The 17,332-nt window shown below is 50.9% G+C and overlaps 1 protein-coding gene across 3 annotated transcripts in view; it reads right to left on the bottom strand.

Annotated features, from left to right (window-relative positions):
* LAMA5 (laminin subunit alpha 5) overlaps window positions 1-16,851 on the bottom strand; it is a 96,688-nt gene extending 79,837 nt beyond the window's left edge. For all 3 annotated transcript variants that reach the window (XM_072878768.1, XM_072878769.1, XM_072878770.1), the window contains exons 1-2: window positions 16,469-16,851; window positions 10,215-10,367 (exon numbers count right to left, since the gene is read on the bottom strand). In XM_072878768.1, coding sequence (XP_072734869.1) covers window positions 10,215-10,367; window positions 16,469-16,753 — 438 coding nt within the window. In that variant the 5' untranslated portion in view covers window positions 16,754-16,851. The remainder of the gene's footprint in view (window positions 1-10,214; window positions 10,368-16,468) is intronic.
* Between the last annotated feature and the right edge of the window lie 481 nt (window positions 16,852-17,332).

Below are 17,332 nucleotides of genomic sequence, written 5' to 3'. Positions count from 1 at the left end.
GTGTGTGTGTGAGGGAGAGCTCTGTATCAAAGCAGGCAAAGAAAGAAATGGGAAAGAGCAACTAAATGCACGTGTGAAGAACTGTGGCAACTCTCAGGGTTTGGCTGTTTGCTTGTCACTGCACGGGTTATGCAAACAATCACTGAAAAGACTCAGGATGCCAAGCAGAAGATGCAAAAAGCATTCTCAGGCAGAGCACACCAGCTAGAGCCGAGTTATACACACAGGCTTTGCCAGTAAATCTGCTCCATCCAAGATGTGGTTTTCAGCACACACAGGTACAATGGTAAAAATCCATCAATGATACGCAAATCTTCTACAATAACGGCAACTTATTCTAAAGGAAACTGTTCTAACTTCCAGATAACCACGTACACCATGCAACACAGACAAACATATCCATGTAACAGGAGCTCAGCTAATTTAACCCTGCTGGCAGAGTCACAGCTCCTCAAGGTAGATATGGCTGGGAACAAGAGGTGTGAAGCTTCCACCACATCCAGGAGACTCACATCTCCCGTGAACATTTTGTTATGCGATGGAAGGAAGGACAAGACAGTCAAACTACCATCCTAACACTGTCCTCCAGGAGCTCTGACTGACAAGCCTTGGCAAGTCTTGTTGCAGCAGCAATTGCTGGGCCCCGTTACCTGCTCATCCTCTCCATCAGAGGTTGTCACCCCTGAGCAGACCTGTCAGGAAGGAGCATGTCCCCATTCCTGCTGCTCCAGAGCCACCTGGCATCCTAGCAGTGGTACCGCCATAGTGGCAGGCAGTTCGCTACACACCCTTGCTGACATCAAGTAGGTGATACCCAGTCCACCTAGAGAACGTAATGAGCCATCTCAGAAGAGGACTGAGAAGGGCAGTGGATGCTGAGTCTCTAAACTGCACCAACAGCCCCACCTCTGTTCTCCCTGTCCCTGGGTGGCTGCCTTTCCAAAGCAGCATTCATGGGGCTGGACTGGGGCACTTGGAGGAAACAGGCACCGTTGCTTCCTGTGCTGCACAAACAGGAGCTGGCACCGTCCAGACCCACCTTCCATTAGCAGTGACCTCGTGTTAACAAAGGCTTTTTTTGTTAGTCATGCTTGGCAAGTCCTTCTGCGGAGTGCAAAGTGACATCATTCCTCCCACCCTTATCAGCGTCTCTGGTGACCATCAGATCTGGTGACCATCAGTGTCACTGTGCCATCCTCGCCTTGTGCAGAGTCATCCAAGTACCACTCTCAAGGCCTTGTCCTCCTCCCTGGATCTCCCAGCATGACAAATCCCTGTTCCAATCTCTCCTCTCTAACCATCCCTTCAGCACGTCTCCAGAAGCGAAAACTCAGTTACTGTGTGAATAGGCCACATTTCCCTAATTAGCTGTGACTGATCGTGAGTCTACTCATAAGCCATTTAGAAAGGCTCTTCCATCCCATCACACCAGCCATGTGCCTCTCACCTTGTGTCTTCCTACTGGTCTCCCTTTTATTTTCTATCAAACAGGAAGCAATGTACTATTTATTGCACTGCTTGGCATCACACATAGGAGGGGAGGTCTGGAATTTGAAGAGCACTGAATCCAGAACACAGGAAATGGCTGAGGATCAAGGCTGGGCACAGCCCGGAGGCCCACGTTTATGACTATAATAAAAGGATAAAGCAGGATGAAAGCAGGGCTGAGCCAGGCTTGGTAAAGCATCAAAAGAAAGGTGCAGGGGGCTAGAACAGGCTTGAAAGAGCAGAGAAGCTGACTAGGCAGATGATCAGAAGTGTATTTAGCATCCTCCCTGCCAGCCCAGTGGATCTGAGCCATGACCTAGCTGTGCTGGAGCTGCAAAGGGCAAGGACGGCTCCCAAAAACCTGCCCCGGGAAGCAGGAACAGCTCACTTGAGTGGCTTCTCATCGTGATCAGGGCAAGCGTCGAGAACTGAACTGACTGTGCAATGCCACAGGATGAGCGTGTCTCCCAGCCCATGCCTGGGTCACACAAAGAGCAGGACCAGCAGCACCTTCAGGCTCACAGCCCTCGGCTTCAGCAGCGTGCACTCGGGTGTGTGTTCAGGGCACGAGTTCACGGACAGCCAAGCACCCCCAGCAGTGGTGAGGGATGCTGTCACTTGCTGGAGGAAGATGACGGACAGAAGAGAAGGGCCGCACAGGGCCAAGCCAAGAGCTGTCCCGGGGGCTTGACTCAAGAAATCACTCTCTTCTGCAAGCGATTTTGTACTCACTGGTGTGGTGCTGTGCAGGCTCCAGCACACAGGCTGTGCACACAAAATGATGGACATAGATGCAGTATTCCCATTTTGGAGATGGGACAAGCCAAAGGGCAGAAAATGCTAACGCGCTTACTCAGGTGCCAGCATGCTCCATGTCAGAGCTGTGAACCTCTGTGGTTCCACTGGGTACACTGACCTTCCCAAAACACTCCCCGCAACATCTGTCTAAAGTAGGAAAACACAACTCTCCAGTCAACAGAGGCCTGACCTAGACAGTTCTGGTCTGTTTTAACTTGCCTGGTACAACCACAAACAGGCCGGACAAAGCTGACCCCTGGAGCACGCGTATCTGCACACATTCACACCCGATTCAAGGCACGCTCTTGTTTACCAGCCCAGCCAAGCAGACACTTTCCAGGAGAACAGCAAGAAATTACAAGGCTTGCCTTCCAGCTATTCATTACAAACTAAAGCCTCCCATACGCCAGCTTGCAGCTCGCCTGACCTCTCCCCAGCTCGTGCCCGCCTGGAGGCTTTCTCCTAATCTTTGAAGAATCCCAGGGAGTTGAGCGGGAACGGGCAGCCTGGAGGGAAGGGGGAGCCCCATGGCAGGAGACCTCACCATCAGCCTCCTCGTTTCTCATCACGCCAAAATTAAAAATAGGCAACAATATCTAGGGAGAAATTACAGTGGAAATCTTGCACGCACTTTTTAGAAACAGAGTAATTATCCTTTCATCAGTTGTTACCTGGAGCTGTTCTGGGGGGGGGGGGGGGGGAGGCTGAGGCTTATTTTAACACCTGAATTCTCCGGAGCTGGTTCAGGTCTAGGCAGAGCAAGCACAGCCTCTGGGAAGATTAAGCTGTTGAAACACAAGGGTCATTTGTACAAGATGCAAAGGACGGGCAGAAACACCCTCCTTGGAGGCCACAAAAGGTGCCACAATGCTGAGTGATCTGCCCAGAGCCTCCTGCTCCACTGGAAGCCTTCTCTTCTCTGTGCTGCCAGCCTGGCAGACGTGAGACACGGCAGGTCTTTTGGGAATCAAGTGTTACAAGTGAAATACCATCTACTCATTGCAGCCCTAGAAAACTGATTGTAAGCAGTACTGGTTCATGACATAAGTAAATGTAACATACAATTAAAATTCATATGTCATCCATGATTTACCTGAAGTGATATTCTGCACATCTTCTCCCTGACAGCAACCACTACCAGCACTAACAAAGAGGAAAGAAATCTCATCCTTGGCTGTTCTGGATCCTGGAGAAGGGAACTTGGCATCCGACTTGGCAAGGCTGTTTGAGAAGGAGAGGATGGGTCTGCTCTTGCTGCCAGAGGAGACAGATCCCCGCTTGATTAACCATCAGGCACTCCCTTCCCGCTCACCTGAGCGGCTCCCACGCTGCTGCTGGAGCCAGGAATCCAGTGGGAGCTGGCAGAAAGCACAGAAAGGTCGAGAAGGGCCAAGCAAAGGCAAAAATCTCCCCTTATCAGCACACACACACTCAAAAAAAAAAAAAGCTGCTGGTCCGGGTCAGGGGAACTGCAACTTTGAAGAAAACAGAACAGCCTTCACAAGCTAAGTTATTTCAAACAATAAAGGGGAAAATATATTGGGAGAGAAGATCCATACACCTGGGCTCAGCGCCAGCTCCCACTGCTGCACGCTCTCACAGTCACACCTTTTCTGCTTTTCCCAGAGAAGCATTACAAATATGCACCCCGCTTCCACTTGACAGTCATGTTAAAATACAGCAGCACCGAACAGGCTCCGTAGTTAAAGGGGAGCCACAGGCCATTTCGGATCAGGGAACTAGGATTCTGAAGCCTGTACACGGACAAATAGAGATCTTGATCTACTTTTGGAGGATTTTATGGCAATTGCAGAGGACTCTACACAGGAGAAGAGACTGTAGGCTCAGCTGTTGAAAGCAAAAAGGATTTCTGCTCAGCCTGCTTAACATGCTTTATTTTTAATACTGCTTTTTCTCCGAGAGCCAGAGAACAATTTGGAGAAAGAATGTCTTTGTTAGAGATTTTACGCCCCAGCCCTTTACTTAAGGTGTAAAAGCTCACAATAAATGTCACTAAGCCCTCCTACCCCTTTCCCACAGTGGTGTCCCAGCACAGTGAAGACCAAGTAGTCCTTAGAGAAGTTAAGAAAAGTAAAAACTACATACAAAAAAATGCTTAAATCTTCACCCATTCTTGCAATGCTCCATGAAAAACACATGCCAGGCAGATAAGGCAGCCTGTGGCCCCGAGAGAAACGGAAGCTGTGTATTTCCCAGCGACGTGTGCTGGGGAAAACGATGCAGAAGACATCCCCACCAAGGGGAAGGAAAGAAGAGACTTGTTTCAAGTTTCCCCCTGTGTATAGCAAGAATGAACAAGGATGCCTCAGAGGGAAATGCAGGCAGCAGCTACATGACCCAGAGGCGGTAAAAGCTCTGACAGCAACTGAAATGAAGGTGCAAAAGGAAGAAGGTGAAAGAAGAGAGAAATTTATCTAGTTTTCAGCTGAAAATTCTTCTTGGATGACCATCATCCCTGTCGCACACCAAGCCCAGGGAAAGCAGCCACTAGGACAACAGCTCCATTCAAGAACAACCATGAGCTTTCTCTTGGGATTTCATGAGTTTACTCATCAAGAAAAATTTTTCTATTAATTAAGCCAAGGAATAAGCATCAGATTCATCTGTGTGCCGAAGGATTTTGCTGGGGACAGGAAGGTAAGCCTCAGCCCATCAGTTTGCAAGGCTTTCCTTCCAGCTGCCTTTCAAAGAGGGCTCCTGCAGAGCTCCAACACCAGCTTCCATTACTATTTCAATTAAATGAAAATAAATGGGAGGCTAGAAACTGAGGTGAAAGAAGATTTCAGAGCACTGTGACACACAAGGTACTATGCTCTGGTTCAGCGGTGTTCCTTCAGCATTAGACCAGGTAGCATTTTAACCTACAGAACCCAGCCCAGATATACCAAGGATGAGTAGGAATTTAATACTAACAAGAAATCAGTTCACACAAAGAGGACTGACTTGTTCATGAAAGTCAGGCATTCAGCCAGATTCACAGAACCTGTGAGCGTCCTGCACGTCTAACTGTTGTGCAAAGCCAGTCCCAAGGGGCCACGTTTGCAGTGCAAGAGGGAAAGGAAGTAGGTTTATGCCCTGGAAATCCACCACAGGAAAACCACCCACCTCCTTTTGAGACAAGTTTCACACTGAAAGAACGTTCTGAAGCCCTGTCGGCCAAGCGCTGATGCGCCTAGTGTGCACTGTGCCAATGAACACCTTTACTTTGGAGCTAGAAGAGCCTGGCAAGCATAAGTTAATCGGTTCAACAGAAGCCAGAAAAAAATGGTAACTTTGGCAGATCCCATTGTAATTACTAGAAAACTCAAGAGGTACTTCTCAAGGCACCCGGTAAGCTATCGATCTACTCCTTTGCCTAGATACATCTTACAGTGACTACAAAACACACCTTCAGAGGGGCCCGGGAGCTCAGCTCACAATCCTTTTCATTTCCTTTCTATCTTCGTGAGTTACCAATGAATGCAACTTTTTTTTTTTTCTTTTTAACCCTAAAGGGAGCTGCATTTTAAGCAGTAACAGCCTGGAGCTCTCCAAAGGAGGGGAGGCTTCTCTTCTCTCCTTGGTGGCAGAGGTGAATGGATGTAGGTGTTCCTTGCTGGTGACCAGTGTGTAGGGGAGGCTGCGTGACCTCTGCGTGGCACTGCTGAATTAAATACCTTAGAGGTGTAAATCAAAACTCCCTGCAAAGCTCCAGTCTAAAATTTTGCTGTTCTCTAGTGTCACTGGGGCCAGCAGACTCTGGGGAAGGATGCTATCCAGCCACCTTCTCACTGCAGTAATTAACCTCAAGCAAGCACTGGCACGAAGCTCCTGCTCTTGCATGACTGCAAGCATTCCTCTCCACAGAGTTTACCATAAAGCACCAACTATCCATAAACATCTCTGCGAAGGGCTGGCCTGGGTTCACCTTCATGCAAGGAAGATGTCACGCCCTGGCAGGAAGCCAGCCATTCATGTTTCTTTAAACCTCCTGATTTTTGTCAGCTCTGACTTAAACGACCTTCTTGGGGGGGTGGGGAAGAATCTTCCATCACACCCTTTCCTCCCCTCCACCCACTGTGGCACTTAATCACAGCAGGATCACAGGGGACAATTCCCATGGTGGCAGTGAGTCATGGTCTCCTGTCCCTCTGCTCCCTGCACAGCCCCTTTGCAGCAGAGGCACTTTCCCATTTCCAGCTGGTCTGGAGGCTCCGGGCAGGAGAGGAAAGAGCTTGGGACTAAGCAGCAGTGGGGCAGGCTTAGGAGCCTCCATCACAATACTCGGAGCCTTCGCCCTCCAAGCCAGGCAGGATGGCCAGTTTTGGGGACAAGTCCAGATTGTCCAGCAATACCACAACACACAACAGCATCCTCCCCAGACATAGCACCCTTCAATTCTTCCACCCTGCAAAACCTGAACTGTGCTTCATCATGGTGCCATGACGTTGTATTTTGCAGCAAATCCATGCACTGGGCCAGCCGTTCATCCTGAATATACTAAAGCTTTAAGCACAAGGTCATGATTAAAAGCAAGAAAAAAAAAATAATAATTCCCTCTTCATACTCCCCTCCCCAGCAGCTCCTAAAATCCATTTAACTTTCCTCCTTGGAGCTCTTTGCCCTATTTCTGGCACTCAGACCCAGGCCTGACATGGGAACCCTCAAGTGACTTTTCCTCTTCTTCCAGCTTTTCCCCCCACCAATTCTGAAAAGAAAAATTACTCCTCCCCAAGGAGGCAGGAACAGACATGGCACCAGCAGGAGCAACTCAGGTCCGACCCCCCCAGCAGATAAGCAGACACAATCTCTTCCCATGCTGTGGTGGGAGCTCTGATCCGCCTTGCTGATGAAGCCGTTAAGATTAGGCCACTGCTGGCACTAAGATGACATGATGCGAGTGTTTAATATACTCACACCAGCTGGGTGGCCAGCCTGAGCCATTCTTTAACTTATCTGCTGGCTGTGAATATTCCTCCCTCTCTCCTTCCCATAGGATTTTAACATCCCTGTGAGGAGAGGAAGCTCCCAGCCAGCAAAAGCAAAGACCAACAGGCTGCTTAATTAACTGCCCCTCTCCCAGTTGCCACAGCCTTGCCAAATGCTGGAGAAACCTGATTCCAGCTGGTAATCAAGCACTTATGGCTCGAGAGGGACGAAGACAGCAGGGAAGCAAAGGGAGGGGGCTGACACCATAACCCCTTGTGCCAGCCCCTGCTGTGCCCCGCCAAAGTGCCATGCCATCAGCACTGGCGCTCCAGGCACTCATAATCCCCCAAAAGGGACAATAGCTTTTAGTGGCCGTCAGCCCCTTAAATTAAATCTTAATTGGTCCAAGAGCTCCCTAGAGGGTTACATAGAGCAAGGAGAGGCCTTGTTTGCCAGCCAAAAAAAAGCCCTGCTCTCAGACATGCCTTTGAGGGTGTTACCTGTGCTGTTTCACAGGTATCCAAGGAATTTGCAAAGCCCGGCTGCCAGGTACGCGGGCCTGATTCAGCACTCGCCCTGCAGACCCTGCTGGGTCCCAAGAATTCCTCTTTTTATCTTCCATCCTTTCAACCAGCCTCAACTTCAAAAGGAGGAAATTAGCAATTCTGTAACATTTCATCTTGTTTCTGTTGCCCGACCTACCAAAACAAAGGAGGGAAAAGCAAAGAACTGACTCTCACCAGGAGCATAAACAGGTTATTATAGCAATTACATACAATAAGGGCATGTATAAAGAGGAAGCCACTAAAAATTGGCTGAAGCTTTACATTTGTGCTTCTGTTGAGACCAGCTGGGCAAACACACACTTTGCAAAGGTGGCAGGGAAGCAGAGGATCTGTGAGCCCAGAGAAACTCCCCACCAGGTGAAGCAACTGCAACCAGCACCACGCACGCAAGTTCTGCTACCAACCTTGCAGAAACGATGGTGCAATCCCACCCCGCAAGGTACCGAGAGCAAATACGGAGGCTGGGGAGAGGAGGGCAGGAGGGAGAAGGTAAACTTACACCAGCTCAGTTTTAGCAGTACTGCAGCCCCCCCAAATTATTCCAGGCTCTGGCTCCCAGCACTGCAGCTCTGAAGGCTGCAAATCCCCAGGTGAGCCAAATGCAGCAGCTTGCAAGCACACAGCACAGCTGGGTTAGTCCTGGCCTAAAGCCAGAAAGTTGCCACAGAGAATGACAAAGAGGAGAAGCCCTCAAGGAAAGTTGGTCTTTGAAAATCCCTTTCCAGAGAAGCGGTGAGCAATCAGAAAGCCGCACTGCGGGCTGGCCCTTGGTCGGAGGAGGGAGCACAAGCAATCCACCCACCCAGCACACCCCTGCCAGCTGGGAAGTTTCTAAGAGACACAGCAGATGCCACCTACGTTGGCTAACAGGATCAGCACACTGTGTGCGGCCCCAGGAGGCTTTGCCCACGCAGCTATTAATGCGATGCGTGATGTGCCCCAGGCATTAGGAGATATTTTGCTGGTGCTGTGTATAGCACAGCTTTAGATAGCTGCCGCTCATGGGGGAGAACAAATTTGTGGAGGGTGTTTGAGAGGCTCCAAGCGAGTGCTACAGCAGGGCACGGAGTGGATCAGAGACAATCCTGGGGACTAAAGTGTGTGTTTGAGGCATCTAACAGAAGGGTATCGTCATCAATACATTCCAGGTATCTATAGCCGCAAATTTGGAGTCAGACGCCTTACAAGCAGCAGTGACAAATGGGCCTTTACTCCACCAGAGAGGGTGCAAAAGCTACCTGCAAGGTCAACGCAAAGCTTCAGTGCCCAACAAGGCTTGAAATCACTGCAATCAGTGCAAACCCCCAAATAAAGCGGCAGTGCCCTCAGCCCCTGAAAGGCTGCCCGAGCAATCGCAGCAGCTGGGTTTCCTATGCAAGAGGTGAGCTGTCCACAACTGCCCCATCCCACAGACCTTCCAGCCAAGGACCACCCAAACCCAGCCTCTGGTGCTGCAGGGCTGGCAGCAGAGCTTGGGAAGTGCAGCAGAGGTGAAAGCCCATCCCTACCTGTTCATGGGGACACTTCAGTAGTTAACTGCTAAACTGTCATGGACTACAGAGCAAATGCCCCAAATCCTGACTTACAAGGGCTACTGGCTCCCAGAGAGCAGCAAGACGAGGCTGCACAGCGTACAGAGGAAGGGGTGTCTCACAGCTCCCCTGCCCCGGGCTGAGGACTGAGGAGTTCCCCCATCCAACAGCCCAAGCAATGCCCCAATACCAGAAAGCAGACCCAAATCCCACAGCCCTTCAGGTCTCTGGCTTATAATACCTTCCTGCCTCTGCAGCTTCAGCCAGGATGTCTTTTCTGCTGCTTTCCTCTAAGCTGAGGAAAGTCTGAGAGAATAACCCATTTCCAGAGGGACAGTTTTGCGGATGAATAGGAGCAGCAGAGGCGGCGGTGGGGGCTGGCAGCCGTGCTATTACAATGTTAATTCCCTTCGACTTGCCAGCATTAGAGACCAAACATCCATTGTCACTCTTTGTCTTTTATAGGAAGATCTTTAGCACAGACTTGCTGTTTTTAAAAGAGTTTTAAACGTACCAATTAAAGTTTTACAGCACAACCTTAAATTCCTCAGGGCTGTATTTTTGTCTTCTGGGGTGAAGCCTTACTAGCCATCCGCCTTCGGGAGCCAGGGACCCTCTTTAGGGGAATGGCACCTGCATAGCGTGGTAGGTTTCCGTGAGTGACTCAACTATTAGGGAAAACCTAAACAGTAACAGCAAATAGCACAAACTGCAGTTAATACTACAAACAGACAGACAAGAGGTTTTCCCTTCCATATTTCAACCAGAGCCTCCTGCCCTGTCATTAAATGAGTGGGTTTTGTCCCACCCTTCCAGTAAGGACCACTGAAGGATTTCAGAAGCAGAGGGGCAGGTCCTTGCCAGCACAGTCTACAACATAACCAAGAAGAACTTGGGTTACCTGTCCGAGGTCCAAAGTGACGTTGACCTGGTTGAACTCCAGCCCCCGGGAAAGAGGGGGGCTCTGCCACCAGCGCTCTGTCCCGTCAATGGCATTTGTTATGGGGTGGGCCTTGTTGCTGTTTGCGGAGGAGCAGATGTCACAGTACTGGCCCTGTTGGAAAGTACAAAAATAACAATTAACTGTAGACAGAAAAACGTGGCACAAAGCAGACAGGTATCACAGCAATTCAGAAAATATAGGATATAAGCCTGCAAATCAATATATAAACCTTTTGTTTGCACCAATTAGAGCATGAACAGAAAAAGGCACAAGAAAAAGCTCAAAAACCCCACAACAACCACCCAGTGCAGAATTTGGGCTGCTTTAAGAAGCATCCCTTCTGTATTTCAGATATGCACTGAGCGTTGGCAAAGGGACCCAGACACAAAGAACCGGTTGCCAGATGCAGAAGAGCACGCAGAGGGAGAAGCCGCACCGCAATGGAGAGCAGTAGCTCAAGCTCCAGGGCCACCAGCTCCTCTGCTGAGGCTGCCACTCACACCCTGTTCACATCCAGAGATCCTAACCCGGACCATTCAGTCATTCCTTTGGACCCAGCCTGGCAGTTCTGCCCAACTCCCTGCAATCTGTTCCTTGTCAACCTATTCATTTCACAAGTATAGTCCTTTCAGCTACATTTTCAAGCTTAATAGTCTAGCAGCCAAGTTCCTTTTGCTGGGGATGCGGCAATGCAAGGCCAGAAAGGGACAACCCTTGCTGTCAGCTGGCCAGGGCCCTAGCTGCAATCACTTTTCTGCCTTGCTTTTGTGGTGTGGGTGGCTTTGTCAGCTCCACGGACACGCTGCCAGAGAAAACAGCTCTGCAACTTTTACAGCACCTCCTGAGCAGGATCAGACAAAGACTTGAGCTGTTAGGGGCAATTCTTTCTTTCCCATTTAATGCACACAAATGAATCTGACCCACTCTTAAGGAAACCTGCAAATAGCCCTGAAAACTGGCAAGTTATTTGTTTTGTGGAGCCACTGTTCTGTCACTTAAATTGCTGCTACAAACAGCCTAGAAGGGAACTCTGTTACAGGCAGTTTTCCTTTTAAAGGCGCAGTTATCCCCAGGCAAGCAAGCTGCCCTTGCCTGTCCCAGCTGCAGCCAGCTTTAATATTACACCAGGTACATGATCTCAAGACAGGCAATCTCCTTCCTGCGTACTCCATCTGCATCCCTACAAGGGCTGAGGCAAGACAGAGCCACCGCAGAGCATGTGATTTTCCAGATGCCCCAAACTCTAGAGGAATCTCAGTGCAAAGGAAACAGAGATTTCACAGCATTCTTCCCCACAGCCATGTGCAATGTTATTTGCAGGCAATTATGCAACACAAATTGTCCTGAACAAGAACACCATTTCATTAACTCCTCTAGAGATATGAAAATAGCAGATGGGCAAGCACAAGGCCAAAGAAAAGGGCAGCTGAAACCATCCAGGTAACCCTGATGCCTATTCAGGGAGTTCCCACTGTACAGAGAGGTCAGGACAAGGCTCCTGACCATGTCTGAACATGCACTGAGCGAGGAGGGAGAGCAGACCAGATAAAACTGACCCAACTCTTCAGCTCAAACCTTTAACGGGAACCGGTGCAACAGGTTGTGTGGAAATTTCTGCTGCACAATACACAACACTGAGGTGGGGGGAAACATGAGGCAAGGTTACAAAGTGGGGATAAATAACAAAAAAATAAAGTGTTTTCATGCTTTAAATTCTTGCCACAGATGTGAAAACCATTTTGAACTCAAAGTTCACATTGATGGGCAACAGTCAATTCAAGTTTAGTAAGAGGGGACTACAAATGAGGATCAGCTGTGCCAGATTTGTAATGCTGCTGTTATCCCTTCCCACTGCCTGCATGTGTTAGGGGCCACCGAGCTGGGAACACATCAACAGCTGAACTAAGTTTGCTGTTAAAAGTGTGATTAGCCCCTCTGATGCACCAGTTGCTCATTAGTTGTTTCATTACAGCCAGACCTAAACCTGATGAGGATCATTTCCAGCTTTTCCTATTTTAGAGCAGCTTGGGCTTCTGCACAGTGCGTCAGGTCTCTACAGGGAAGAGAAGTTCTGACATCAGCAGAGGATTTTAATTAAAAAGCAGCTGTGAGAGACAGGCTTAGTGGAGACAGCAGGTTGGCAGAGCAGGAGAGGCGCGGACATCACCAAGGTACACCAAAGAAAGAACTTCAGCAATGCAAGAAGTTGCAAGGCAGCTTAGAAAACATAAAACTGCCACTATCGGAGCAAACTGCAAAGGGAGAGCGATAAGGAGGAGGTTTGAATGGAGGGCAGCTTCCAGAGACCTGCAAGGCCTGATCCTGTTCCCGCTCACGTCAGTGGGAACTTTGAAGTTTCCCCGGAGCATAAAGGCTAGCCTGGCAACCCGCTGGCACGGCTTGCCTCGGGGAAAGCAGATGGCTTTGTCCTGGTTTATCTGGCCCTGCCATGACCCAACCTCAGCTCTCCTCGCCTAATTTATTGGAAAAACCCAGGAAGCGCGACCCAGCCTGGGCCGCTGGGGATGAGGTAAGAAGGGCAGGAAATGGGGGGCAAAAAGTAATATTTCAGACAAGGAAAGTGCATGCTTGCACGCTGTTATCGGGGCTGTCCTCGCAGATCAAGTAACACAGAGTTAAGCTGGTGCTATCTCACCAGGTGTCTTTTCTGCAGGCAACAGCAACTTGTTCTAAGAACTACATGTCTTCAGCTGCAGTTAAACCACTGAAGTCCAATGCTATCATACGTGCAAGCACAGCAGAGACACATGCAGAGAGGTACAACACCAACGGTCACCCACACTGCAGAGAGCCCTGGGCTGAGCCAGCTCTCCCCTGCTGCGCAGCACCGTGCATGAGAGAAAGCAGCACAGGGCCAGATGGTCACTGACAACTGCAGGACATAAGAGAGAATGCCACTTAATTCAGAGACATTCAGGTATGAAACAGCTTCAGACCTCATCTGTTATCAACACCTGGAAGAGCGAGAGGACAAGCCCTCCGGTGAGCACCGACACTGCTCAGGCAAGTGTAGCTCAGCACTGCAATTCAACGTGCAAACAAAGCAAAAGCAGCACTGATTTGAAATCGGTGAGGTTTGTTGCATATTTTTAAATTCTAAGGTCTATAATTGCTTCAATTAATGCTAGTAACTTCCCTTATTGTTATACAACTAATCTCCTGAAATAAAGTAATCATCTACAACCCTGCCTCACTCCAAGAGCAGCGTATGATCCCTGCTGGCTTTGGCAGGTCTCTGGAACAGCCTCCAGGCAGCTGGGTGCGATGGGGAACATGAGCACACGGCTATGCCTTTGCAGAGCTGTCTCTGTCTTGGAAGAGAGATAGCCACAAGCATCTTCAGTAAAACTTGGTGAGAAAAATAAACCTATAATCTCTCTTTTGCCTCATCTTCTACACATTATCAGTAAGGGAGGATTGCCCATGCTGATTAGCGAGTGGGACAAGGGAAGCAAACCTCCATGGCAAGTCCCTTTCAGCACACCTCAGCATCGCTGTGCATCACATCCTTGCAGACTGAAAAGCCCCCCACAGTTAGAAATGCTGTCTTCTGCCAAAGAGCCCTGAATAAAGCAAAGGAAACTCCTTGAAAAGGTTTAGAGCCTTCCCACAAGCTGTGCCAAAAACACTGCAAGTGTCTTTAGGGCAGCATTACTTCAGAAAACTTAACAATGATAGACATTTTAAGACTATCTCCTGAAAGTCTCCTACAATGTCAAATGAGAACAAGCAGAAAACACAGAACTGACTGAACTCATTGACTAGATGATCATATTAGTTTGCGCTAGGTCTTTAGTCAAGCAAACGTCCCTTCACCACCACAGCACGTGGAAATCTCTTGGAGGGTCCCAAGAGGTATTCTTCCAGAATTCCTGACCAAAACCCCCTTTACACCACAGCCGCACCGTGCACGAGCAGCACAGAGCAGGTGAACGGAGAAGGGAAGGGACTCTGCCTGGTGGGACATGCAGGCAGCAAGGATATGCATGTGGAGTTCATTATTGTCGTTTCAGTCTGCTCAAATTGAACACTTCCCTCCCACCTCCCTCGTTGCTTTAGCCACCGGGTGGTGTTGAAACCCCTGCAGGGGGTGAATTGGGAACTCTGCCCTCTGCTCTGATGCCTCCTGTTTCCTCCCCTCCCTTTTAGGTGCTGCCTGTGGTCACAGAGAGGAGCCACTACAAAAGGATTTTTCTAAAGCTTTCAGATTGACCGAAGACCACTGGTCTGGGAAGAGGTGCTCAGATCAAAGTGACCCTGTGCCAGAGCTGCAGAGCGGACGGGAGGAGAGTTGCTGCAGAAATCCACGGCTGAGGAGCCCCGTACAGCAGCGGGGGGAAGCCAGAAGGACGTGCACATGCTGTGGTGCCAAGAAAGGGCTGCACTTGAAGGATGAATTACAACTGCCCCAAAGCTGGTACAGCCTCAAGGGTTTATTTTAGTCACCAGCATCCTTAGTGCAGTGTGTCATGCTGACCTAGCAGTGTGGCTAGAGCGCAGGTGGACAGATGTAGAGCAATAAATGTCTACCCACATTTGCCAGCTTTTCCAAGCGGTTTTATCCTCCCAGTTTTGCTCGGCAGATCACTCACATTTGTTTACAGGTGCACATAGTAGCAGTTACTTTACCTTTCCTTCCTACCTTTGCATCACTGCAGACACAATTACTACATCTAGGTCCCTACAAGTCTCCTGCTACTAGTACTCAAAGCAAAGCTTCTTCAAGTTACATTATTTTACAGTGCAGCAAAGTGAAACAGATCGCTTTAAAAGGTGGCAAAACTCAGGGGAGGAGATGTTAGCTTTTTGCCATCCAGTAACAACTTCAACAATTTGTACTACAAACGGGAAAAATTCCATGTCATAACCACACAATAGCCAGAAGATTCCTAGCACAGCACTAACTTGGGAGAATGGGGCCAGAATGAGAAAAATGTTTCAGAGATCATCTTAGAACAAAGCCACCCCGACCAAAAGGCCAAGAAAGGCTCGATCCGAGAAACTGACAGTTTTCCCTTGCTCTTCTTGACTGTTACGTACAACACGGACAACCCTACTGCTCCATTGCAACAGGTGAACTGGCTTCATCGACCTCATCAGCAACGAGCAGAAAACGCTGGCGAGCAGCAGCTGAGGGCTCCATGGCAGGCTTCAGGCTGCAAACCATTTCAAATCAGAGCTGCTCTTCCCAGCTTCAGCTGCCCTGAGGGGGGAGTGGGTCTGGAGTTCCTGCAACTAAAACTAGTGTTTTACAAGCCCATTTACAACTGTTCTTTCCTCTTTTCAAGACAACCATAGCTGTTTAACTGCACAGCAATTTTTACCATCTACATTCCTGGCTCCAAGCTCCTTCTGGTGCGCTTAAAATGGGACCCCTGAGATGAGTCACCTGACATTCGCTTGTAAAATTCACCCTCTTCACTTTCTCCTCTGCTCATCCTAATGCCCCACCAAACACAGAGGGAATGGCAGAGTTAAGACCCATAAAGGTAAATATTATCACATTTCTCATACATTGATTCTCTGACTGACGGAGGAATTTAGGAGCTGGTTTGCCCAGGATGTCATCAAGATAAAGAACCAACAACTTTAAAAATAATGCCCTGGGAACTCAGCAAGCTGCCCTTCACGTGTGCAACTTCTGCCAAGGCTGGGAGAGAAAGAGCACGTGCGCCTCATGGCCCCGCTGCTGTGGGGGGCTTCAGAGGGGCTCCCAGCTCCAGGGTACGGGCCTGGGCAGGGGAAGGATGCCCCGGGGACCACCCCGGCCTGCCCTCTGCCCCCTCCCAGAGCACCCCACGCTAACCCACCAGCTGGCTGGTGGACACCAGCTCTGCACGAGGTCCGGCTGTGGTGGCCGGGCAAGTGGGGATGCGTGGGAAAACACCAGTGGCAGCGGGGGCCGTGGGGCCCTGCACGCCGCTCGCTCACCCATCTCCGAGCTGCCCCACTCCTTGCTGCCGCCGCTGCCCTTCCCAGCCCCCGCTGCCCCCGGCGAGACCGAGCTCTGCCTCTTCTCGCACCGACGGCTGAAAAACAGGGGCGGGACGAGGGAGCGATGGCCGGGGGAGCACAAAGGGGGGCTCGGACCTTTCTGCGCCCCCCGGGCCGGGAGGCGGCTTTGCCACCCCAGCGAGGCTCCGCAAGCTGCGCGGGTGCGGGTGCGCGGGTGCCCCCCCCGCCGGCCGTACCTGGATGGTCTGGTTGGGGTCTCCCCCCGCCACCGGCCCCCCGACCAGCTTGCAGTAGAGGTCCTCCACGGCGCGGCGGCTGCCGGCGCCCGCCGCCTCCTCGCCGCAGGTGGCGGTGGCGGAGATGCGGGTGCCCTCGGCCAGGTTGAAGTAGGGCGGGTGGAGGCTGTGCCCGTTCACATCGCTGGGGAAGGAGGCGGGCGGGCGGGCGGCGGCGGCGGGCACGGCCAGCAGCAGCCACAGCAGCCCCAGCCGCGCACCGCCCCGCTCCGCCGCCCTCGCCATCTTCACCGAGGCTGCCCGAGCGGCGGGGGCGGGCAGCGGCACCGGCCTCCCGCGTCCCGCCGCCTCGGCACTGCGCGCCGCGCCGCCGCGGACGCGCTACTTCTGCCCCGGCGGCGGGGAGGGGCCGCCCGCCCCGTGCGCGGCCCCGCCGCCCTTAACCCTTTCGCTCAGCGCCGCCGCCGGGTCCTCTGCCCCCCGCCGGCCTCGCCCTGGGAACCCCCAGCCCCGCCGGCAGCCGCAGCCTTGCGGGAGGAGAGGCCGAGCGGGGCGAAGTGATCCCCCCCATAAAAGGGGGGACAGGATCCTCAGGGAAACAATGTGCCTATTGTATCTGCGGGGCTGCGCTGCCTTGGTCGCGCTCGCTGGTATTTTAGGACGTTAAACTCCATTAACCGAGAGATCGGGTTATCTCCAGGAAAAGCTCTATTACTAATTAACAAATCAGTAAAAGGCTCCACAAAACCCAGTTTACTCTCCTCGGGGTATGCTGTTGGTTCTCATTAAATTTGGACAGTGAAAATTTGCTTCCACTTTCCCCAGGAAGGCTGGCTTTCCGGGAGAGGCTTTGCCTTCTCACCT

Source organism: Ciconia boyciana, chromosome 14, assembly GCF_034638445.1.
Source record: "Ciconia boyciana chromosome 14, ASM3463844v1, whole genome shotgun sequence".
Taxonomy (NCBI): domain Eukaryota; kingdom Metazoa; phylum Chordata; class Aves; order Ciconiiformes; family Ciconiidae; genus Ciconia; species Ciconia boyciana.
Note: the sequence above shows the minus strand (reverse complement) of the source record. Positions and strands in the feature narration are given on the sequence as shown.